The 25,819-nt window shown below is 42.5% G+C and overlaps 3 protein-coding genes across 7 annotated transcripts; all 3 read left to right on the forward strand.

The window, feature by feature from the left end:
• The first annotated feature begins 116 nt into the window (after nucleotides 1-116).
• On the forward strand, nucleotides 117-1,847 carry Vamp7 (Vesicle-associated membrane protein 7). Of its 2 annotated transcripts, none has more exons than XM_011317010.1 (5): nucleotides 117-380; nucleotides 632-851; nucleotides 929-1,066; nucleotides 1,128-1,286; nucleotides 1,359-1,847. In XM_011317010.1, the coding sequence occupies exons 2-5, from the start codon at nucleotides 648-650 to the stop codon at nucleotides 1,518-1,520; spliced, it is 663 nt and encodes a 220-aa protein (XP_011315312.1). In that variant the 5' UTR covers nucleotides 117-380; nucleotides 632-647; the 3' UTR covers nucleotides 1,521-1,847. The 2 variants fall into 2 exon arrangements, with proteins under 2 accessions (XP_011315312.1, XP_011315314.1); XM_011317012.1 differs by having other exon boundaries at nucleotides 640-851.
• A 1,541-nt stretch (nucleotides 1,848-3,388) lies between these two features.
• LOC105274129 (otopetrin-2) lies at nucleotides 3,389-10,277 on the forward strand. Of its 2 annotated transcripts, XM_011317008.1 has the most exons (7): nucleotides 3,389-3,589; nucleotides 3,972-4,234; nucleotides 5,850-6,080; nucleotides 6,459-6,661; nucleotides 6,737-7,044; nucleotides 7,241-7,406; nucleotides 7,468-10,277. In XM_011317008.1, exons 1-7 carry the CDS (start codon nucleotides 3,503-3,505, stop codon nucleotides 8,469-8,471), a joined length of 2,262 nt encoding a protein of 753 aa, XP_011315310.1. In that variant the 5' UTR covers nucleotides 3,389-3,502; the 3' UTR covers nucleotides 8,472-10,277. The 2 variants fall into 2 exon arrangements, with proteins under 2 accessions (XP_011315310.1, XP_011315311.1); XM_011317009.1 differs by lacking the exons at nucleotides 3,389-3,589; nucleotides 3,972-4,234 and adding an exon at nucleotides 4,883-4,986.
• A 758-nt stretch (nucleotides 10,278-11,035) lies between these two features.
• OtopLa (Otopetrin-like a) lies at nucleotides 11,036-24,375 on the forward strand. 3 transcript variants are annotated; one of them, XM_011317005.1, is made up of 9 exons: nucleotides 11,036-11,276; nucleotides 14,427-14,665; nucleotides 14,902-15,041; nucleotides 18,872-19,205; nucleotides 19,501-19,609; nucleotides 19,694-19,854; nucleotides 20,030-20,186; nucleotides 20,244-21,128; nucleotides 21,222-24,375. In XM_011317005.1, exons 2-9 carry the CDS (start codon nucleotides 14,456-14,458, stop codon nucleotides 21,914-21,916), a joined length of 2,691 nt encoding a protein of 896 aa, XP_011315307.1. In that variant the 5' UTR covers nucleotides 11,036-11,276; nucleotides 14,427-14,455; the 3' UTR covers nucleotides 21,917-24,375. The 3 variants fall into 3 exon arrangements, with proteins under 3 accessions (XP_011315307.1, XP_011315308.1, XP_011315309.1); XM_011317006.1 differs by lacking the exon at nucleotides 11,036-11,276 and adding an exon at nucleotides 13,103-13,119; XM_011317007.1 differs by lacking the exons at nucleotides 11,036-11,276; nucleotides 14,427-14,665; nucleotides 14,902-15,041 and adding an exon at nucleotides 15,819-16,758.
• The last annotated feature ends 1,444 nt before the right edge of the window (nucleotides 24,376-25,819 follow it).

The following is a 25,819-nucleotide window of genomic DNA, read 5'->3' on the forward strand; positions in this document are numbered from 1 at the left end:
TAGTTCTGCGAGTGATTGTGACACGTCATAAAATTATGAAAATTTAAAAAGTAAATACCGCGGATTATGTGGAGCGGCAAATTCAGAGACATCTGTCTTCGACCATGTGAATTAAATGATGGGTACAAACTACTCGTTGTTGGTCTAATCATAAAGCAACAGAACAAGAATAGATTTGTACGCATTGACTCTGTTTTGACGTTTCACTCTAAATTACACGAGTTCAACGAAACACATTCCTGATAGTAATTAATCAAGACGATAATTGTATGCATGTGAAGTGACAAAAGGCACCTCATTGCCATAAAAAGAGTCAAGTAACATCAACAAATTAACGCTGAAAAAGTCAACGGATTAATACGCCTCATTCTATTGTTCGGGTGAGTCACTTGATTTTTTGATTCTCGATAATATTTTATCGCTCTGATTCATTAATTATTCCACCTGTAATCTTCTACTCTACATTGTTACTCCGATTTTTCATTCATTCCTACAACAACAGGTAGCAGCTGTCATATTTGTTCGAATTGTTCTCGATGGAGTGGTTAGAATCACCTGATGAACCTATTGTTTCATAAAAAATTCTGAGCTCACCAGGATTTTTTTAAGTTACTGATATTTAATGTGAAAGTATTTCAGATATCAAGATGCCATTGCTGTACAGTGTAGTTGCACGTGATGCTACAATACTTGCCAAGTACGCATCATGTTCAGGGAATTTCGAGGAAGTAACTGAACAAATTCTGTCAAAAATACCACCACAGAATGACAAACTCACGTACTCCCAAGGGCCTTATCTTTTTCACTACATCAACGAGGACAGAATCATCTACATGTGCATCTCCGATGACGTGAGAATAATTATGAAGAACTGTCTGACGATTGGAAAAATATAACGAATCCTTTTATTATCTATATTTTCTCCCAGGACTTTCAAAGATCGAGAGCATTTTTGTTTCTCAATGAGATCAAGAGGAGATTCCAAGCAACCTACGGATCTGGTGCACAGACCGCCCTGGCCTACGCGATGAACACTGAATTCTCAAGGGTATTAGCCAACGAAATGGTAATAACAGTGGGAATGAGGAAAATTTGAATAGTATTGAATAATTATTTTTCCTCTTCAGAGACATTACAGTGAGTCGAAGGACATCGATACTCTATCGAAAGTACATGGAGAATTGGATGAATTAAAGGACATTATGGTCAGAAATATCGATAACATCGCAATGAGAGGAGAGCGACTGGAGCTGCTAGTAAATAAGACTGAAAATTTGAGTGCTAGTGTACGTCGCAATTCTACATTTTATCCTACCACATAATTACTCGAATAAATTAACAATCGACTTATTTTGCAGTCCGTAACGTTTCGAAAAACAAGCAGAAACTTGGCACGATCTCTATTCTGGAAAAACATAAAAATCTACGCTATTGTTGGAGCTGTTCTGATCGTAATCGTCTATTTTATTGTCTCTATATTCTGTGGAGGACTTGCCTGGCAGAAATGCGTTGGAAACTGATCGCGATAAATGACAACAAATAGAAACAATGAAATAAAATTAATCGAGAACATATTTGTGATGCATCACAGCTATTCGATGTATTCAGAGTACCAGAGAAATTTATTAACTCGTAAGAACTGTATATAATGTACGAGTCCTGGTTATCCCATTATTTAACGAGCATTAATTAACGACCCAGTAGAGATGAAGATTTGATAAGACGTCCAGAGGATAATAATTATGTGTAATACTTGTATCTTGACAGCTCAATTGAGTCGGACATTGATGGAATGCCAGAGGATGGAAAGTTATGTATTTTTGATTATTCATGAATAAAATATATGATGAACAATTTCGAGTTCCTATTATTTTCATAAATTCCCTGAATATTGAAAAATATTTTTTACCCTCTCCCCTCAAACTGAGCCCCCCACCCCCTCGTGTTCAGAGATCCCCACCCGAGTGGGTCATACCGAAAAAAAAGGGTGCCGACCTGGGGAAGGGGAGGCCGACGGCGCTGGCGTCGCGACGCCCGGGTCATTCCAGCCTCGGTGCTCTCGGGATGTCGATGACTCGTGTGGTGCGCCCTTCGGGGGTGCAAATCCCTTTCTCTCTCACGTATACAATTGATCCGAACGAGGCTGGGTGAAATATTCGGGCGTGGAACGGAAATTACATGTTGCATTCCCGAATTAATTAAACATCCCGCATTAATCAGCCACCCCAGATAAATACATATATTCCATTTGGGATAGAGAATAGGCCGCGGGTGATTGGTCAATCCTGATAGGGGGATGAATCAGGACAACACAGCGTGTACATGCACACAAATGCCACAGACACTCGAACGTCATTGTACCAGTGGGGTTGTACTACGCTACTTTTACTACCATTGAATCTCACCGAAGGGTAGGGGGTTGGGGGTGGAACAGAGGCGGCAAAGTTGGCACACACATCAGGGGTGGAAAGAGAGAGAGGGTGAGAGATGGTTCCAGTTCGTGACTTCGGCCTGCATCCCCTCTGTGCATCCACCTCGTGTTTAGTTTTTCTTTGCTACTGATGAGGTGCAGTACGTGCCAGGAGGAAGTTCAATCACATCGAGGCTTTTTTCAAATACTCCGCTGCATTGCAAACATGAGATAACTCCCCGGTGAGTAAATTTCTCTGTTTTCCGAGCTGTCGTTTCACTTTTTTCAATTAATTTCCACTCCAATTGGTTTTGTGATTTTTTTCTCTTTCATCCGTTTGTTGGAATTTTGTTTTCTGGGTCGTTCTGATGGAACGAATGAAGTCTCTTAATTATTTCAATGGTTTAAATGTGAAGGCATTTTTTTGGTGAAGATCGATAACAATTCTTGGTAATACGAATGACTTTTTTTGGGGGGTTCCACGAGGGAAATTAATGATATTTCGTTGTGCGTAGGGTGACTAAGGGCGGGGATCATTTTATGGGCAGACTGCTTCATTCTGGGTCGTGTGGATGTCGTAAAGTATTGGTGGACCAGAGGGAGGCGAGTGTTTGGGTATTTTCATCGGACAGGAGTCACCCCCTCATCCCCAAGGATGCTGAAGTTAATGTCGTACATCCTGGGGATAGATGATGTGAGAAATAAATGCAGTGGGACACTGGGCCGATTATTGCCTTACCGATTCCACTTGGAGAAATGCGAGGAATCGATTCACCTGTAGCTGAACAAGAGTTGGATGCTGGCAACAGAGGGACCTGAGGAACTTGAGGGACTGAGGGACTGAGGGACTGAGACGCATCAAGAGGTGGTGATTGAAAAAAGATAAGGGTGCGAGGATGATTCGACGTTCAAGGGCAATTGTTTCGCACTGTCGGTGTACTCGGAGGATATGTACTCTTTAGAATTCCAAGGGTAAGGACGTCGAGAGACTGAGAGAGGGCGAGATACAAAGGGGGTGGAGGTGGTGAAGAATAGACGGGAGTCGATTGTCAGAGGGTGGTGGAAACGGGGAAGAGAAAGATAAGGAATACGATGGGTGAAAGCTCACCCGATCTCAGCCTACGGCTACGCCGTGGCAGCTCAGACTCCAGGGACTCGTTTTATATGGATTTTGCACAGGTAAATTTACATTCTGAATTTCAATTAAGAGTCATTTCTGGGGGGTTCTGGCGCCAGGGGTGCTTGAGTAAACGGGTGAAATGTCTTTTTTAATCAGAGGAAGGCGGAAAAACCCATTGCAACCGAGGAATTTTACACTCCGGGGGTTTAATTAAATTTTTATGCTCTAGATATTTTCTGGATGAAAAAAATGTTTCCCAGACGATAATTTATTCAGTGAGAAAATGAGGATTTTTCAATGGTTTAATAATTAATGGTGATGCATGGAACGTTTTTAGATACGTATGAGAATTTTTCTTTTGTGGTGTGAATGGAAAAATAATCTGTAAAAGTTGGCGATTTAATGAATTGGCATTGTGTTGTGGTCTGTTTGTCTTTTTAGGGCATTGATTCAGACATTGAGGAAGTGGCACGACCCGCTGACAACTCAGACCCACTTGCTGAGAATAATCTCGGGGACAATGGAGTCGATGTGGATGAGAATTTTCCACCACTGGACGATGTCTGCGGTACAATACCTGAAGAGGCATCGGAGGAGTTGCGCGAAGAGGAAGAGGCAGAAGCCGCTGCCCTGGAGGCAGCCAGGGACAGCCCAGATTCACCAGTAATTGGTGCCATTACGAGGAGGGCGCAAAAACCAAATGAGTGAGTAACAATTTACCCCTCTTTCAATTTACTCCTCCATCCACTTTAAACATCATTCTAATTCCAAACAAATGGTATGGTATTCACCGAAAAAAATACGCGTAAATGAGAACTCCTGGTATTTTCATTAGGAAATGGAAGTTCAAGTCGAACTGTTCCGAGAAATTTATGAAAATACATTTTCTAAATGAAAAAGAGAATTGGAGCTTGAAATGTAGGTGTTGTCCTTTTGGATAAACTCGACAATTGTTTGGAGAATATTTGATGAATGCTGAGAAGTACAATTTTTATACGAGCCAATGTCGCACCTTATTCAGGATAAATTCCTCAATATCCCGCTCCACCCCCTCCGGAAATGCCGATAATAAACGTCTCGCCCTCCAGTCAAACGCATTTGCCCTTCCTCCCCTCCCGAGAATGCCGATAAAACCGATTGCCACCGTAATCATTCGCCAAAACTCCATCAGCTTCCTGTCCCGGATATGGAACGCACACCGGTATCCACAAAAATCCAGATCCTCCGTGTGATGTGTCTCGATGTTAAATCAGATGATCCATTAGAGAATACCCACACCCTCGCTCCATAAATCCGAGTAATACTCAGAGAATGAGTGACAGCTGGTCAGTGGATCAGTCTGTGATGTGGACTCGCGTTGATATTACAACAGCTGACCGAGTGACGTTTATTCTATCTGTCAGTCAGTGTTGGTCAATTGTCTCGTGAAAATGCTCATTAAGGAAACGTCACTCAGGTGAGAATTTCCGTATAAAAAAAAATTGATGGAAAACTGACGATTTTTAATCTCATCTTGAGTACCTGGGGATCGAGAGAATTCCCTGATGATGAGATAAACCGGGTCTGGTCGGTTGGTTAACCGGGTTAGAGTGCACCGGCACTGGTGGATGATGACAACGAGGTAGTACTGAGAAAAATTTTACGAGGTGCACTGAAGTGCACGGAGAAAAAAATAATAATGAAGAAAGACGTAGGTAGAGGCACCTCGAGGATGGGGTTTGGAAAGCCCCTCGTATACAATGACCGAGCGCCACTCAGCCGCTGAATCAACCCCTCTCTCCTCCTCGAATCCCTCTTTAACCCGCCCTCTGCCACCCCCAACCCCAGGGGTTCAGCCGCTTTTGCAAAACTACGTGATTATTTCAAAAAGCTCACGTCTGAGATGAGCCAGTCTTCTTTTCTCCCTCTCGTTCCTCTCGTTCCCCACGTCCCCCACGTCCCCCACGTCCCCCTCGTCACCCTCGTCACCTCGTCCCCTCGTTCCCTTCGTCTCCCTCATCTTCCTCGACCCCCTCTACCCCATGCCATCACCCTCAACTACTTCTTCACTCCTTATTCTCCCCATGTACATACATATGTGCATGTACTCTCGAACATCCTTTGTTCAAGGAATGAATAATGAAGAGTATTACTACCAATGTTTGGCATTTCAGAAATTGCTCTCGAGTTCAGGGCAATTTTATAAATAAATTTGTATAAGAATGATTCTTATTTGGTGAAGTAGTTGAATTTTAGGAAGAGATGGCACTGGATATTCTTCATTGGTGTTTAATCTCGACGGAGGGGTGTTTTTGATATTGTTAATTAATGTTGTTACAGTTGGCCAGGTCTTCCAGGTGCCCTTCCATCGCCAGCTTCCCCCACAGCAGTGATCGTATCCCCTGAGACCCTCTCTCGTCACAGCAGCAGTTCCCCATCCCGAAATAATCGTCCAGTTGGTCAATTTGCTTTGGCTATTCCCTGCCCAGCGAGACCAATACCAGCGGTATGTTATCCCGCGGCAACGTTTATCGACGTTGTCGAGGAGCCAGTGAGCCGTCACTTGGGAGCGTAAGTTTATTTACTTAATTGACGAATATATTATCCACGGGGCAATCACAACGGATAAAAGGGAAATATTTGTAAGGAAATCACACTGTCCACGCGTGAACGCCTAATCCAACAATTACTGACCACTTTAGGGATTATAAAACGACAACTCGTTGGATTCCGAGCAATTGAGCCAATACCTTTTTTTATTTATAGAGACAGACGTGGCACTTTGGTTTAATTTTTTATCATTGATTCGAGTGAATTAAACAATTCGTTGTCATCAAGCATTTCGATTTTCTTTTTTGGGTCGAAAGTTGTTCGTGATACGAGACAATTCGGCAGAGAACGAATGTTGAATAATTAATTGACAAACAATTGAATGATTTCTGTCAAAAGGTATGCATTAGCGACGACACTGAGTGCCCTTTATGGAAAGCTCCTCGTGGTGATGGGAATAGCATTTCCCATGGCCGAGGTGATATCCACGTACATTCCCCCTTCATTCTACGAAGGCTTCTACCTATACCTCTATTTCGGCAGTATGTTTTTCCTCTTCATCATCTGGGCGATGATGCTGAAGGACGGCAAGCCCAAGTCCAGTGAGTACCAAATAAATTTCATCAAAAGCCCATTAAACAAATTGCCTAAAATCCCTGGGAATTGTTCCCCATCAGAGAGCGAGCACAAGGACATGAGTGATTTGGACTCGAGTGGATCGTCAAGTGGTGCTGGTGGTGACAGCGATTCACCTGGATATTCACACTCAGAAGGCCATCACAATCAGCACTACGGTAGTTTCTACCTACGAGTGGGTGCTGTGGCATTTGGAATCGGTTCAATGATTTACTCTGGCCTCGAGTTTGGTCAGTACTTTGAACTAGAGCAGAACACAAAGTGCCACAACATCATGCTGGCATTAACACCAGCAACACGAATGGCGTTTATCTTCATCCAGATGTACTTCATCTTCTTGAACAATGAGGTGGGTACGAGGGATCCACGAGTATTATCGATCATGGTAAAGAAAAAAAAAGAATGAGACTGCTCTGGCACCCTCGTCAACCACTGGAAAATGAGGATAATGAGGTGGAAGGGTGAATGCCCCTTTGGGTTTTATCAAGGCTTGTTGAAACTGTCAACTTTAAACGTAACGAGCGAATGCCTTTTTCTTCTTTCAGCAAATGAAGGTGTCTACGCATCGTGTAGTTGCGCGATTCGGGCTGATGCATATGATCGGTACTAATTTGTCGGTTTGGCTGAATGTACTGGTGCAGGAGACTAAACATGAAATCCTAACGTTCTACAATCCCGAGAATAATTCATTGAGAATTTCTCATCGTCTCGGTAAGTCTGTATTTTCTGAATAATGAGGTAATTCAATAATGAGTGAATTAATAATCCTCAGGTGGTAAAATCCACTTTGCTGGGCATTTACATGGCCACGAAATTCAATCGAGCGATCACGTCTCTCACGTTCGACTGCCACGTGGTTTGAAGGGCCCTCACCACATGTTCGAGTGCAGACGAACTAACATAATTGGCTCTCTCGTTCAGGACGCAAGCCCCTTCCTCTTTCCCTGTACAATCGAGTACAGCCTCATCTGCGCAGCTATTCTCTACGTCATGTGGAAGAACATATCAAAAGTTGGACCATCAGTACCCACAACACCACCAGGAAGTCGTCACCAGGCGCATGCTTACAGAAGATCACCTCATCACTACAGCGTCGATTGTGCAGGTGCACACAAAGGCCTCTTCATTGGTATTCTCATTCTTGTCCTCACCATCATCTGTCTGATCCTCTTCTTCGTTCTCATATCAAGACCCGAGCTCGTCAATCTCGCTGTCACCGAGGTCAACATCTGCGAATTAACGCTCTACGGAATGTCCACCCTGGCAACACTAATCGGAATGCTGAGAATGAGAAAGCTGAGGTACGATGGCAGCAGAAATCTGGAGCTCGACAATATTTTACTCGTTGCAGCGCAGACCGGAATGTTCATTTACTCGACATTCACAATAATTGGTGGACATTTCACTCTCGAGAGGCACACCATTCTGGTTCTCATCACGGCGTTGGCCAGTGTTGTACAGACAACCTGTCAAACAATCTTTATTCTAGACTCATCGAGAAGATCGGTCTCAACGTCCGAACAGATTCGTCACAAGCCTGGCCGTGAGATCGTCACCTTTCTTCTCGTTACCAATTTGGCAATGTGGGCTATTAACACTTTGGAAAAATCCAGGGCAGAGTCGCATCCTGTTCAGTTGCATTTCTATGGGCTCTGGGCTTGGACCATAATCACTCATGTATCTATGCCTCTGGCAATATTTTACAGATTTCACAGCACAGTCTGCCTGTGCGAGGTGTGGAAGAGGGCTTACAAAGTCAAACCGACATACATGTGACGCAGGCGATCATGTGGGACTAAGAAGAGGTGCATTGACCACAAGCGTCACAAGATTGTCCCCAGACTCGACATCATCACCGAGAATGATCCGACTTATTTCATGTGATTTACGCGTTATTACTACGGTGATTACTAGGTTACTGTTTGTTCTATTGTCTCAGGAAGTATTCATTGACTCTCCATTTCATGTACCGAGGCATCTAGCCATGCAAATACCGAGAAACAATTAATTTTTCATTCTAATAAAGATGGAATGAGGAAACTTTCTTTTCGAAAATGTATTCATTAATTTGGAGTCATTAAAACTGCTGGAATTATTGCTGCGGGTCGAGTGGAAATTATGGTAGAGTTTAAGAACTTTTCGAGTTCAGGTGGTGCTGAACAAATTTCAGATGAGTGATTCAATGAAATTCATGCACAATCAATTAGTGGAATTCATCGTGATGAGTTAGAGCCCGTTTTACCGTTCGATATTAGCTATTTCCGGTTTGATATAAAGCGGATACTAAATACATACGCCAAACGACGTTCGTCCGCGCAACGCCATCCCACTTAAGTCCAATTGAAACGATACGAATATATAATATGTGTAATAAACGTGCACTCTAGACGTGTCTATGTAGATTTTTTTTTTTTTTGGTTCACCGTCAGGTTGTACTGTGGTGTAGATCATTAGAGCATCAATTTTGGTTTCAAGAGGTGATACGCAGCTGATACTATCACGTGCTTCACACTCGCATGCATTAAAAATCGTAGACACTTCAGGGGAATTGAAAAATCCCATTAGATTAAAATTTTTGATATACCGGGAGACTAAACAGGGATTGGTATTCGTAGAATTAGATTATCTTCATATCACGTACATGGAACAAATAAATGGGATCAATTTGATTCGAGACTGAACTATCATGCTCAATTTAATCTTGGGGTGAATGATAAAGTGTATGATGATGAACAGACATTTTTCATTGAGAGTTCTCCATTCACGGAGGGAGGAAATTGTTTTGCGGTTGCCCTGATACCTCTGGTACCCCTGATACCTCTGGTACCCCTGGTACCCCTGGTACCCCTATGTTTCTAAAAAATTAATCCCCATCGTCACTCGATCGAACACTCTGACACGCGGTTAAAACGGGAAATATAAATTGATTGGTTGAATCGATAATTCTGTAATATAGTTTTGAATGACTCAATGATGGAGTAATTAGATTTTTTTTTTTCTAATTGTAAATACTCGCAACAATCCAGCTCGATGTTTTACTAGACTAGAGAGAAAATCTTCCTCGCGTAATGTATAAGTATATTACATTATAAATAAGATGCTATTATATTATAGATATATTATATATACATTTATATACGAGATTTATATATTTATTATTGCGTTATACAATTATATGATATTTATTGCCAACTCATAATACGCACGAGACGATAAATAAAGTGAAACGTTGACGATTGTTGAGATTTGCATCGGGATGGCCGTTTTTTTATGTAAAAAAATGAATTTGTTTCGATAGATATAGATTAAAGAGTTTTTTAATTGTTGCTTGGCGGGCTTCGACTCGTTTTTAATGAATCATGAGAACCGAGGCTCGTCTGACTCTCGATGGGAGTCTCAACGTCTCCCTGTGTATCTCCTATCAAATTATTTCTTCCGTTCAATATGATCATACGTCATTAAGAAAAATTGCTGTAACATTTTTCATGTCCGCATAACTCTAGTTCCTAGTGCGATGTTTGTACTCTTATACCCTTTATACTATTTGTACCTTGCGAAAAATGAGACAATTATGCAATACACTCGTCCGCAATAATTTATCTACCTTAATTAACCACCAGTGATTACAATTACTCAACTACTCGTTTATCTAGGGACTGAATTTCAATGCGGTAAGTTGAATTGAATAAATAATATATTCAAATCTCTCAAGATCTTCAGAATAAAAAAATTACCCCAACGCATATTAATCCGAATAAAAAAAAACCGATTTACAATTATTTTCCAGAGTAATTAAAAGATAATTAAATTGAATTCCTGGCCTAGATCCGTAAACCGCGATTTCTGCCGTGATTTAAAATAAAAAAAAATCCCACAATTGGCTAATAACTACCCCCTACAAAAAAAGAATTTTTTTTAATCAGGACACCGGCATGAAGATAAGGGGGAAAGGCCTAGTTGGAGAATTCTCGTCGGAGGCATTTGTATTGATCGCCTACCCCATAGCACGGGGTGTGCGAAACCACCCCCATGGCAGCCATCACGGTAGCCCATGGGTTCAACCCCCCGACGTAGGGGTAAAACCAAAGTGGGGGATTGAGTCGCACGTTCGACAGGATTCGAGGGGAATACCACCGGCAAAAGCTGGATGACACGGGATTGGACTTTTGACCGAATACACGAGAATCTATTCCTGGTTAACATTTTCATCCCCCTGCGCATGCCCTCACAACCTTGTTTACATCAAACACTTCAAAGGAGCCACGCACGCCGAGCGAATCGTAACTCATCAGCTCTCTCTCCATCTCGACCCGAGTGTGTCCTCATTTTTTTTTTGGAAAAAAAAAAAAACGAGGGGGGCCCAGAGGAAGAGGGAGAACGGTTGAAAGGAATTCACGGTTTTATTTCACGTGGGGGAGGAGCTGCGAAAAGGTGGAAAATTATTTTCTTTTATTCGGGAAAAAGTGGGTGAGCCAGTGAACACGAGGTCGACAGAGTGCCGGGTGGAATCGTCGATGGCGGACACCAAACCGAGAATCGTTAAGTGTCACATTATAGAATCGGCAGACGTCTAGCGACTGCGTAAGTTTTTCCATCAATCAATTAATTAAATGTGTCCTGAGGGGTTGTGCCAGTGATTTTTCGGAGTTCGTTGTCTTCCTGATGCACTTCCAGGGGTTGTACTGAGGGTGTGTTCAGGTTAACGCGGTGGTTCAAGGGTGTGAGGGGTGAGAGGGTGTTTTTGCCAATTGAAAAAAATTCTCCTTGGCTTGGCGGTCACCCTCGGCGATGCTCCAACGACGCGTGCAACCCCCCTGTGCTACAACCCCCTCCCTATATTTTATAACAGGGGATTCACAAAACCACTGGAGGGTGTATTGCATGACGCGGGAATCTACCACGAGGAGACGATCGATCCTCTTTGTTCCCTTATGCTTCTCTTTGTGAGACCTGGCCTTTCGCGATTTTCTCACCGATTATTTATTTCCATTGATTTATCGGTGATCATTATTATTCCAGGAAAATGGACAGACGAGTCGCGAAGACAAAGGGGTGGCTTTTAGGCGAGATTAATACCTGTCTCACGATTTTCTCCGATTTCTCTGTTGTGTATTTTTTTTTTCTCGGTTTTTACGAATCCGGTAAATTATTCTCCTCCGTTCTCCGATATCTTTGTGGCTAGATAAGGGAGGATTGACAATGGGGAGACAGGTATCTCAACTTTGCATAAACGATATGACAAAGAGTCCAGGGTCTCGACGTCTGCAACCGATAGGAAACATTGGGCAAAGTTCCCGAAGCCCGTGGCATTGAATCCTCGACATGCTAGGGGGGAGAATTTCGAGGGTGAGGAGTTGCAGGGGGATTTCTGTACCAAAGCGAGGGTGGTTTTCAACAGTGGGGATAGCGTCCCCGCAGATTGCTCGGGGTTGCCACGGCGTCTGCACGTCGATCCTTCATATTCCAAAAAAAAAAATTTAATCGAGACGATCTAATTCCGTTGTTTTCGAGACGAGTTTTTAATCGCCACGTGAGAATCGATAGCGGTTCGACGACCGAGTATCACCGGAGTTTCATATCGGTCACGTGAATCCACAGGTTTTCTCGGTTGTTGAAGACATTGAGACACGCCACGGTTTTTTAGTGAATCGTGATAATTATCACTCAATCGCGGAAGGAGAACAGTTGATCATTGATATTGTCAATTGCGTCAGTAAATTATGGAGGTAAGATGCCATTGCAATTATTCCATTTTTTAATTAAATTAAAAACAATGAATTCCAATGGAAAGTCCAAATTTTGAATATTTTATCAACTCGACTAGTTTGAAATTCAATTCGCGAGTGGTAAAATAAAAATACCGCGGGTTGGAGTTAGCACTAGGTGAATTCTAGGGTAATAGTTTCCCGGAGGCGCTCACAGGTGGTCGCCACGCAGTCTGATGTGACTAAAACATCCCCTCGGTGTTTGTTGGTAGTTTGGCGTCGGTAGAGTTGGGTTTTTAGCTAGGGCCAACCGCCCAATCGGGTGGACTGACATCGATTTTCCCCAGGATGGTGAATAGGGTGAGGGGGGGATGATGAGGGGGTGATAAGGTGGGGGATGAAAGTCGGAGGGAATGAAGCGGTCGTTCACTGACTTCCGTTTCCGTTTGTTGTGACGCTAGCGCCTAGTCCTCATCTAGGATAAATCCTCACAACATTGTCTCAACCTAGTACGTGTTGCTCGGCGCTGCCGGACCTCACCCAACCTCACCCCGATGATATTTTCCAACATCTCGGAGGAGAGTGTAAACAATTCCTTGTTGATAAATTATTTTGGCGAATAATCCCGTCGTGATGCTGTTGATAGTGATTTTAGTGTAGGAGGGGGTGGCTTTTTCGGCATCCCCTGGGGTGAAGCCATTGTGGAGTGAGATTTTCTGGTATGAAATCGGGGATTCATTGGGGATTCATCGGGGATGGGGAGTGCATTCACTCGGGATTGGCTACCTCGTCATTAAACAACTCGTCGCGCATCGATTCCCTCGTCCCAGTTACTCCCAGTTACTCCCAGAGAGTTTAATGAAAAATCTCAGGTACAATGGTATCCCATCTCCCAGAGAGTCAGAGGAAATCCATTGGAAAATATCTTAACCCGGTTTTCAAATTTTTTTCCTCTTCCGACCTCGTTGAACGGTGGGTAGGCTTGCAAGGGGTGGCGGGGATTCCGAGGATTCACCGAGTGCCGATGGTATTTACCTCATCTCAGTCGTTGAAATGGGCTGAGGCTGACCCGGTGATGATGGTCTAAATATACGTGGCGGTTGTGAAGAGATGGTTGTGGTGAAGATGAAGTAGGCGTCGCTCGAGAGAACAGTTTGCGTCGGGACGCCGATACAGAATTATTTTACACTCAATCGGACACTATAGAAATTTTAAATCCCATTCAATCCCCATTTTCGCGTGATGATAATTAATTGTGGATTTCAAACATAACGAGTAATTTTAAATAATTCCAGAGTTGAGTTTAGGGTGCGATTGGTTCACCCTGTGATGTCATATTTTTATAAAAATTGAGAAGCCCGAGGGAAAGAGGATCAAGAGGGTTTATTTCGGTGGAGATATTGAGTCTCGACGACCTGAAGGGATTTCGGGTAGGTCGGTAATCCTCGTCTTTACCCGAGGGGATGAATAAACCCCATCATCCCTCTACCCTCCAACGAGATAAATATCACCTGCTACTGAGTCGGAGGAATCTGTCCTATCGACGATAGACCCTGTATGATTTGTTTTTGTTATCTAATTGGGGGAGGTAATTGATGTATTTTTGGAGGGGTCATTGCTCCTGTTCTATATCTCAATTTTCCCGCGTGATCCACCATTTTATCATTGATTATTTCGGTACATATTTACCCATCAGTGCGTGATTGATTGAACAAGTAAATAGACACATCAACATGTGAACAATTAATTATTAACTTTCGCCGCTCTGAATGACGAATTGACCAACTGAATTAAATACGTCAGTCTTTTAATTATAAATTATTATTCTCCCCTCATTTCCGGGATTTTCCTGTTCCCCTATTTAATTACCGATAATCAATCAATAATCGAGAGTTCATTGAAGGTGGAATCAATAGGTTTTGTTCATCAATTCAATTTTCCCGGCTCTGTAATATTTTCGATAATTCAATAACTCGGGGAGAGAATGGCTGAAGGATAATTCAGTTACGACGTCAATTGATTCCAGATAATCGGGGACACATCGATCGCAAAGAGATGCAACGGTGCCCGTACCTCCACGAGATGAAGGAGCGTCTCCTGTCGCAACCAACACCAACGGACAGCCTCGACATGGAGCGTCTCGATGGTGGTACACCGGTTAAAGAGGCTAATATAAATAGTGATTACCCGGCGCATACCAATCCTGGTATTATCCCGGATCCACCAGAAATGCCTCCCGACTCCTTGATCGGCACCGTGGTCAAGGTAAATGATCCTGAGGTAAGGTAGATTGCACCGGTAGTCATCCCTATCCAGTGTGCACCATTTTTTATTCATTAATTCTTCCATTGGACACAAAAATCGACAGATTCCCGCAGAGATCCAGACGTACAGATTGATTACAGGAGATATTCAGGGAAAATCCTATTTTTGTGTCAAGGGATTTTTTGTTTTACCCCGAAAAAAAAATCCTCAGGAATTAATTCCTGTGATTTTCGCAGCTCAATTCCGATGGATATGGCTCCCACACGTCACCAGCCCACGCGAGACAACCCCTGGTGCCCCAGAGCTCCATCAACGCACCCCTATGTCTGACCCCGACCCACGGCTACGTGTACCCGAACATTCCAAAAAATGCCAAGTAAGTATCAATTCGTGAATTTTGTAGAACAATTTATTTACCCGTACGATCACCCCTGATTTCATCCCCCCGTTCATTCGGGTGTCAACCCCCCAAAACCCCCCCCCTCTAAAAAAAAACCGCGATGAGCTTTAGTTCAGTGACGACAGAATCGTGGCAGCACCTACGTCCCCGCTGTACCAAAATCAATACTCGTGCGTGAGCCAAACTCTCGACGCAATCTCAAATTAAAATAAATGAATGAAAAAATCCGCCCCCCCGACATCTGGATAATTGGCCCGGGGGTGCAAAAATAATCTGCAAGATGCGAGAAACTGGTGACAGGGGCTTTCATCTCCTGGACACCCCGCGGGTCCAAAACTAGAAATAGACGTGGAGTAGAATTGAGTTTGGGAGAAAGGTCAGTGACCCCGGGTGTTATCGACCAGGTCAGTGGGTCGGTGAATCCTCACTCTATCCTTTCTCACATCCCTCTCCCACCCACCGGTAAATCTGGCCCAATTCTGAAGCCCAGAGAGCCCAGGGAGACGAGAAGAATAAAGAGAAGAATGAAGAGAAATAATAAATAGTTAATTGGACAAAGCCCCAACTAATGAGACACAACTGGTGATTTTTGCATTGTGCACACAGTTGTATAAACAGAATGGTAAAAGTCAGGAGGGGGTAGGGGGTGGATTTGTAGGGGGTTGATGGTGCGCTTGTGCGAGAAAGCTGGCTGGTGGCCCGGGAAGAGAGCACCCAGGCGAGACCCTCAGTCTCCGGGATGCTGGGGGCGGTGGATTGTGGATTCTATCATTCAAATCCAAACAAATATCAGATCGACTCGTTGAAAATTCCGAGGGTTTTGCGACGCGTGTCCGTGTGGTGTGTGCAGAAAGGGGTGAATTAATCTGCCACCGGATTTAAATCATTGGTATGGGAGAGTGAAAGAAAGTTGAAGAGAATTACTTTTGAAATTTGAGAGTAAAAGAGGATTGATGGAGTCTGGGGCGCAGCCAGTGAATCGATTCATTCGATCGAGTGTACGAGATCGAGGGAATTGATATCGTTAATAAATAATGAATAGCTCATAAATTTTCAAGGGGAGCTGATGAGTATGTGGGCGAGAGAGTGGTTGTAATGTGGCGCCAAAAATATTTTATCGCGAACAAAGAAATCGCGGGCTATTATTGGGGTGATTAATCATTTGGGTATCACCTCGAACCGCCAATTCTCGTTCTAACAAAATCGAAATCAAAATTACCGAACGATTGATTATTCAATGTCTGAACGATTCCAGGGATTTCTCTGACTAAAAAGGAATTGCGAAGATAATTATCATAATTGAAGAATTTTTTTTGGAAAGGGTGGGTCATCTCGTTCACCAAAATGGCGGTCGATTCTCAGGGCTGACGCTGATAACATTATCACCCCGAAATATTCTCTCACTCTTCCCTATCAAAAGAACGAAATCCCGATAAGTGGAGGCCAATAAAATACAAAGACAATAAAGAAAGTGATCAGTAAAAATGGTGGGCGGTGGTGACTGCAAAGTGGCCACTGTCGAGGTTGAGGCAGCCTCGGGCAATGACAACACAGCGACTCTACCATCATCGAGACCCCTAAATCCACAAGGTGGCATTGGTCCACCACCCAATGCCCAGGACAACGCCGAGAAGAACAACGCAGCCAACAAAGAGATGGAGCTCAAGAATGTTCGCTCAACACCTGCCAAACAGTAAGGGCGTCTGAATCATCGTTCCAACAAAAAAGATTTTTTTTTAAATCATCCCCTCGTCTCGCCTTTTATATCACACCCCCGGGTCTCAATGAAAGAACTCACCGATGGAAAAAAATATCAGTCTAGGCGTCACCCCTGATTTTTCCCTGATGAAAGAACCGTGAATTATCGTGAATTATCGACTCCACTCAGCTAATGACAATTTCACATTTTCAAGTTCTCGGAATGAACTGAATGGAGGCTAAACGAGGGGATACGTCCTCATGAGTAATTTATGAACGCCCTATCCTCATTCTATACCACAAAACTAGTTGTCATCGATCTTTTCAAGATGCAATTGCCAAATGGAGAAGGAGAGAGGGAGAACAACCGTAAGTGGATACCTGGAGTAAAACGAGTTCTCGAATTTCACTTCCCCAAGACGCAATTCATGACAGAATGAAGAGGGAAAAAAAAGCGGGAGGTATTCGTAATCCAGAAGTACTCGTCAGTCTTGCGGTGTCACTCGATCCGATCGTTGGGAATTAATTGAATCGATGACGAGTTGATCACTGATCTTTTCGGTTTTAGCACTCGCGGAATTGACGGAATGTGACGTAGTGGATTTATAATAAATCCTGATAGATCCTCCTTGGGGTGGGTGGAATTTCGTACAACAAAGATGAAATCAGAGGGGAAGAGGGTGGCGCGCGCGATCCGTTAGGGGGTGGGAGTGAAGTTGGGAGTGGAAAGTAGGTACTTGGAGGTATCGACCGGATGGCTGGACCGCTCGGAGTCTGTGCCATGCACTACTGTTTCCACTTACGGTTGTCGCCTCAGACATGGAGGGAGGGAAAATAAAAAATCCTGGATACATTCAATAAAATAACGACAGGTCGCGATCTCACTCGGTCACATTTCTTTCCCAATCGCACGTCAACATCATGGCAATTAGAGCGATCCGTTAACTCTCCGTTTTAGCCTCAATTTGTTGGAGCTCTCTCTCGAGAAAAAAAATTCATCTTCACATTGGAAAATTCCCCTTATCTGCCCCCCCCAATATCCTCGAATTAATTGGAGAAATCGAAATTGAGGAATAACTAAATAAATTCAAAACGCGAAATAAATCTGATTTCCCGGAGATTTAAAACAGGATATTTTTCACCGAGGGAATGATTCTGTATACCGAATTCTTCTGTTGAAAAAAATGAAGAAAAGTTGTGACGGTTGATCGAATATAGACCATCCGCTCCAATAATTAAATAAACCTGCTCTCCCCGACGTGATACCGTATTAATCATTCACGAGGGTGAATGTAAATATTAACCCCAGGTCACTGAGCTCGCAATCAAAACACTCCCCCCTGTCCACAAAACTCGATAAACTCCAAGAAAATCATCCCTCCTAAAAGAGCCTCTGAAACTTCTGGAGTCTATGCCAGGGGTTTTGAAATATCGATTAAACGCCCACCGCAGAGGTGCACATAAGAGAAGTTATCCGAAGGCCGAGCGGATGCAGTTCTCCGGGAAATATCATGACATAATTACTAAATAAACTCTCCACCACGCAATGAGACCCCTCGGTGCGATCATGCGCATTGATTCAATAATAAAGTAGGCGAAAAAACGATGAAAAAATAAATACTGATAATTATTGATGCAGCAGTCGAGTGTTTCAGTCTGGCCGGAAGCCAGCCGAAGAGCAGACCGCTGGACCAATCCTCCAACCTTATTTAAACAATAACTTAAAAACAGAAATAGAAAACGGTGAAATAGTAACGGCACGCGTTCAGTTGAAGCTAGACTCGCGTTGGTCAAGCATCGGTGTGTAAAAAATGATAAAAACCGAGGGAGTGAAATTTTTTGTTTGACGATACTTCAGGATTTATGACACCGGTATTATCTCTCCTGAATTATATCTGAGTTTGTCATGGAGACCGAGATAGTGCCGTTTGTCGAGGTCGAGGGCAACGGTGCCCCCAAGACGATGCCCAGGAGGCGAAATTCTCGGGTGAAGGTTCCCGAGAAAAAGGGGTAAGGGATCTCCGAGGGAGAGGCCCAAAATTTACGCGGATGTAACGCGAGGAATAAAATATGACAGGGATGACACGATTTGTTTAAATTATGTGCAGGACATCGCTCTTCATCATCATGAGCTTCATCTACGCTAAACTACTGGTGGTAGTTTGCATAGCCTACGTGATAAGCGACGTTGTGACTCACAAACTACCACTATGGTACTTTGAGGGTTTCTTCACTTACCTATACGGCATGAGTATCCTCTTTCTCCTGTACGTATTCTGCTTCCTACTTCAAGAGAGCGCCTGTTGCTCCAGGGGCGTTGAAACACCTCCACCACCACCAAAACCACCAAAACCACCGAAAGAACCTAAGGACAAAAGCAAGAAAAAGGATAAGAAGGATAAAAAAGACTCGAAGAATGGAAAGAATAAAAAAGATTTTCAGGTAATTGTTTGAAATTGTTTCTGTCAATTGTCACGAGTATTTCGGGTGAACAACACTGACGTAAGACGACGTTTTATGGTGGACATGTGCTGTTTTCTTAAAATACATTCTCAGATAGAGTGGGATTAATGTGGGTTTAGTGGTAAGTCGTGGTTATTTGTTTAGCGGGGGTGTCACGTTTAGTTTGAGAAACTTTAATACTGGGTCGATCCGATATCACTTCTTATTGTTACCCTTGGATTTAGAATAGAATTGTCATTTGTTGGCTTTATTACAACGCTAGTTGTGCCTGCAGGATGCAGCTGATGTTGAGGCAGGTGTCTCAACTCGAGTTCTCAGAAAACGTAAAACATCCCAGAATGATCACAGCCACGGAAGCTTTTTTCTCAGAATTGGGGCAATTGGTAATTGACATGGTTTTATTTTCCGTTGAATATTGAAAATGGTGCTTTGTCAAGGTTGCGCGGAATAAACTATTGAAATTTCAGCATTTGGATTGGGCACGATGGTTTACAATGGCCTCGAGTTTGGATTATTTTTCGAGGTACCCTTCACGTCACCCTGCTTCCAGATCCTTCAGGGAGTCAATCCAATTTTACAGATGGTCTTTACCTTCATGCAGATGTATTTTATCTTCATGAATTCAAGAGTGAGTCATAACTTTGCAATTCAATAACGTGAGAGCTCGATTCGTTGAATATTCTTCATGGGATCTTGTGATTTAATTGCAAAACTTTGGAGATGATTTTTAGTTTCTGCATTTCCCTGACACAAAATCCCCACGAGATCAAAACCACTGATACAATTTTGTCTCACTCATTCAGCTCAACATTCACCGCTTCAAAGTCATCGCTCGTTTCGGTCTGATGCACGTTGTAGCCACAAACATCTGCGTATGGGTGCGAACACTCGTATTTGAGAGCCTCAAAGAGATCTCCCAGTATGGCAGGAAGATTGGAAAGCCAGACATGGGTTTGATCGGTGAGTTGCGATTAGAATTCATCTCAACTAAGAGTCACGTGAACTATAATTCCACAGAGAGCATCAAGAATCACGCGATATCAAACGCAGATGTGTACACAGGTGAGATATCCCGGGATATGGCACAACTCCGTTTGGCCCCAGTCAGCTCGACCCTGAGAACGATCAACACATTTCATCCAAAGACAACAAGCAGATTCGTGAGAACAACTGTAGCATCGGTGGGTCGTTACGCCCGTTCGACGGCTCGTTCTGTCGCCCGAGCCATCACCAGCGGCACATCCTCAACAGCAGCGACCTTCACCACTAGCACCTCAACAACCCCTTCAACAACAACCCTCCGAATGATGCCGACAACCACTCCCAGCACTACAACTACCACCACCACAACAACAGCTCGACCCACATTATCAACAATTCTCGACGCCCTGACAAGCACAATAAAGCCCAATATCACAACCAGAATGACCACCACTAGCACTTCAACAACAACAACAACAACAACCACAACAACAACGACAATGGCTCCCCCGGCGCCCACTTCATCTCCCCTCACATCATTCGCTCCATTCCTCTGGGATTTCGCTGATGCCCCAGCAACAGTCAGCAAGGAAGCCATTCCCCAGTTCTTCGACACAATTAATCAAACGATTGCCAGCAATGCCAGTACAATTTACACACCGAGCTACGCTTTCCTTCAGGATCTTCGACAAACCAATGACTCTTGTGGAAGGGAGAATATCATGGGGAACATCGTGCAGCAGGCTGCTCCTTATCTCTTTCCATTTATCATTGAGTACAGCTTGATTGGTGCAGCTGTTATCTACGTTATGTGGAAGCACATTGGACGTCATCCCCGTTGGCCACATCAGGCCGAGGCTGATCTAGAGCGCAGGCTAGAGGCGATGCTCTCGAGACGAGCTGTTGCACTGGCTCATGCTGGTGAGTTAATGCGCATGATTGCCTCGAAACGGAGGAATTCTGGATGATTGGTCACGGTGAGAAGAACGATATTAATGATTGAATTTGTTTCAGGTCATGGAAGAGTTGACTGCGTGGGTGCGAGCAAAGGTCTTTTCCTGGGGCTCTTCCTCCTCGTTGGCTCCCTCATATGCCTCATCCTCTTCTTTGTACTGATCCATCACCCATCATTCGGACTGCTGGCAATCTATCTAGCTGATGTGTCTCACTGTGCCCTCATGGCTCTCTCAATAATCGCCATTATAATTGGCTTCTGTCGTGTTCAGTCCCTCAAGTTCAAAGCCGAAGAGCAGAGTGATCTCAATGATATTCTTCTCCGCATATCGGCATTCGGTCTCTTCCTTTACGCTGTATTCAGCGTTATCGCTGGTTCACTCGCTGCATTCACCCACGAGCCAAATCTCCTCGTTATGGTCACTGGTTTACTCGCTGTTGGACAAGTTGTCCTTCAGATGCTGTTCATCGCTGATGTATCACGTAGGCGTGTACATCTACCTGAACACGATCGGAGCAAACCAGGTCGTCAGATCGTTACATTCCTACTCATCTGCAATGTTGCAATGTGGGTGATCTATACGTTTGAGGGACAAAAAGTCATTGCCAATCCAGTTCAACTCGATTTCTATGGGTACTTGTCGTGGACCATTGTGCAGAGGGTGACACTTCCACTCTGCATCTTCCACAGGTTCCACAGTGCTGTTACGCTCGCCGAAATATGGAAGACAAGCTACAAAGCACGTCTCGAATAGATTAATATCACAGTTATTGTGTGATTATTCAGATCATCTTGGTACTTTCGATGGTTCGTGAAATTCTTGGAGTTATCACTCAGTCACTCACCACTTGGTGATCATCCTCGACGAGGTGTCGAGGATTCGAGGGCTCATTTAGCCATTAGCGCGCAGTTTTTATTTTCGCAGTGAGAGCGGATTAATCACGATAACCGACGACGTGTTTTTTAATCATCAATCGCATTTTTATACTTTTATACCTTGAAATCTCCATCTTCGTGCATCGAGGCCGTTGTGCGTAGATTAACAAAAAATCATTAATGAAATAGAAAAATGATTAATTCGATCAGGCATTTAAATGGTCTAGCCCAGTAGTTCGGATTATGAAGGGATTATGTATTCATGGTGACAGATGACTCGATGCAGGAATTAGTGAGTGAATTTCAATTTTTTCAAATAACGGAGACTAAAATTGACGATACAAATGATACAAATATTCAATGGGGAACATAATTTAATTTTTTGAATGCTTTTTTATTATAGATTCCGCGCGCCTGCGTTCGTTGCGTGTTTGTAAAGTACAAAATTGTTTCTAACTCTTTAAGGATTTATATTTTAGGTAAAATTGGCGTGATTCGAAATGAGAGGTAACGAGAGGGGTTTTTTTGTTTGTCTTATCGTCGACATTTTTTTTTAAAGGCAGACATGATCATGAGAGAACGATGGAAAATGATAAAGAAAGATGCGTGTATAAACAGAATAGGGAGAATATTTTTTTTTCGATGAGAGATCAGAGATGGGGAGAGGTTCAAAGAGAATAAGATTGATGTGATCGTGGGACGATTGGTGGAGTATTTGACGGGATTCAGTCATAAATACGAACTACGAACTAATAAGGTAGATGATATCATTAGACAATAGTGATAATTGAGTGAAAGACGTGTAGTTCAAAAAATCCCTACTCATAATTTTAGAGAAAAATCTTTTAAGAATTATAAAGAAGGAAAAAACAAACAAGACACTCGTGTCATTCACGTGAATTTAATCATCGACTAAAAATTAGTCTTTAATGTTCTCCGTGTCAACTGAAATTTTCCCAGCAGACTCGAGTTAAATAAATCATATGGAAGATACACGTGTACTTATTAGCTTGCTGCTAATAAAATTCTCACTGTAATTTTGTTTTGCTCTATCGAAGAATAATAAAAAATTATTGATAGAATAATCGTAGATCGTTTTGTTCCGGTGAACCGAACGCTCTACGATAATTATACATAATTATATAGATTATAAATATTGATATTAACTAAATTATATTATATGATTATTATACATACGAAAAAAATGGAGTAAATTAATCATGACCCGAGTATTTCGCGTAAAAATGTACCGTTAATAACCAGAAAACGATTATAAATATATAAATAGATTTTAAATAAATACAAAACGATAAGTTGCGGTTATTCAGATCGCTTGAACTCTGTGCAGTGAAAATTGATAAATTGAAATATCGAATGGATTGTAAATATCTCGGTTGAAACAAAATATGAGAAAATTAACAGAAATGAGGAGCAGACGTATCTCTGAGACGAGAGGAGAGTAATCATCCCTGAGTTGTCGCGTTTATCTTGTTTTTCGCCTCGGAATAACATCAACGAAAGTTTTATCCTGATTTCACTGGCATGCAGAGGGGATTATTATCGAAATATGATGATTGGCGGAAAATTAGATGCTAGAACTACCAAGACACTGCCATTAATCGGACCAACTCTCAGTGAAGCTAAACGAGAATGGCGTGTCCTTAAAACATTGGAATTCGGCCAGAAATAAACTCATACATGGTGTTGAACCCTCCAAAATTCTCAAAGAGAAATAAAACGCCTAGTCCAGTTTAAATCCTAGTTAAATTCTCAATTCCATCACAATTAACTCCTTCATTAATCACGGGAGTGTCTAACTGCACGTCATAATGTATCTGAGTGCTGAATGCGTGATAATAAATTTAACAATGATTAAATATTCAGCAAGAATGACTGTCTTTTCCAGAGTTTGTTCGCGAACTCAAATTTAACATCGTGTCTATGTGGCTTTAAGTCGTCTTAGAGTCCTCAGACTTGTGTACTAAACCGAAAAAAAAAAGAACGAAGATATAAAAAATTTTAACGAGAACAGAAATATCTTAAACACTTTAGCCGTAAGCCTAAACCGATACGAGGATAATTACCCGAGTGCTGAGGATGGAAAATATTTTTTCGTTTCTCGTCACTCGAGACATCATCCCCGACTCCTTGTCATTTACTCACTTACGTAGATAAACGATAAATTAAATAGTAAACCCAAAAAGTAAAAATAAAGTTTTTGATGTCTTCGAGTGTAACTATGAAGTTTGTAAAACACACGCGCACAAGTGACAATTTAAGAGTTCACGTGACTATATACAAGAAAATTTAATGATCTAAAAATTATAAGGATAAAAATGAATGCGACAAATTATACACACGATACACGATTGAGATGAGATGAGGAAAAGAACAGAGGAACGTTGAGAAATAACATTTAAATGTAAAAGAAAACATTAATATATACATGTTGTCGAGTAACTAAGTTCTCAATTCGAGTAGAAAACAAAGGAAATAATTGTAAGCGACCCCCCATTTTCATTTATTCATCAATTCATCGTAAATGAGTAAACAAAAAAATTACTAAAAAATACAAAAAAAAAGAGAGAAAAAAAAAGGTAATAGTATTTCATCGTAATACGTTTTCTCCCGATTCACGCACGAGCATTGACGCGTCCGCGTTATATTTGTAACGCTGAAGCCGCATTAATTGGTTAATAAAAGTTATCTAGATGTAAAAAACAATCAATTTGTCATTTTGTCCTGGACTACCAGAAATAGCCCCCCCCTTTCTGTAAACAACATAAACTGCAGAGACTTCTTGACTTCAATTACGATTTGGTAATCGATTTAGGTCAACAGTCGTGTGATCGAACCAGTTCTTGATCGAGTACATTGCACTTGAAAATAGAAAGGCTCGGTGCAAGACTCAGCTGGTATTTCAAACGAGTTTTCAACCAGAATTTCATCATAATGACTATCTGATACATAATCAAATATCTGTTGTGAACATACGGTAATGAAAGGGATACCATGTGTGGCTTTGAAGTGGGGCACGAATAAAATACCCACGAAGGAGACGAGCCCCCGAAGCCAGTGAAGCATGGTTTATATCAATAAAGCCTTCTCACCCTGATGAAATTTACATCAGCAATGAAATTGCCAATTAGGCTACACCGAGACCTTCAAAATTACCGGAATATATATATATTATTCCCGATAACAGCGTTCCACAAAAATCGACTAGTCCAGTTTTGCAGGACAACTAATTCCAGCAAAAGTTGGGGCACCAGCTAATTTGCTCTGAATTTTCAGAAACAATGGAACAATGATAATTATGAATTATTATGCATAATTATTATTCTCCGATTTCTAAGGACGCATATACTACGGAGGTATTCTGCAATGCAAATTTTCGCAATCAAATGCTCAAACTATGCCAGAATAATAGGAGAAGGCATATTTATTGCCGATAAATAAATCAATTAATTTGGGGGAAAAGCCCGCCATTTTTCCGTTTGCGCGGGAGAACAAAGAAAAGTTTATAAATCGTATTATTCAATAGAAAGGAGGTGATTTCGTACGTCACTCGTGTGCCGGTGTGTTCCAGGTCGGCCTCTAGCTCCCAGGGCGAGGGGAAAACGGTCAGGGGATTCAAAACACTCACCAAACGAGACGGAAAAGGCGGAAACTCCCGAGAGGAATAGAGACGCGGCCGCCATTGTTCGACGTACTAATTCCCACAAGATGGCGCGTCGGTAGAACCCCCCCCTCCAAACGATTCCCAGCGCCCGGGGAACAT

Source organism: Fopius arisanus, unplaced genomic scaffold (assembly GCF_000806365.1).
Source record: "Fopius arisanus strain USDA-PBARC FA_bdor unplaced genomic scaffold, ASM80636v1 scaffold00009, whole genome shotgun sequence".
NCBI classification, from domain to species: Eukaryota; Metazoa; Arthropoda; class Insecta; order Hymenoptera; family Braconidae; genus Fopius; species Fopius arisanus.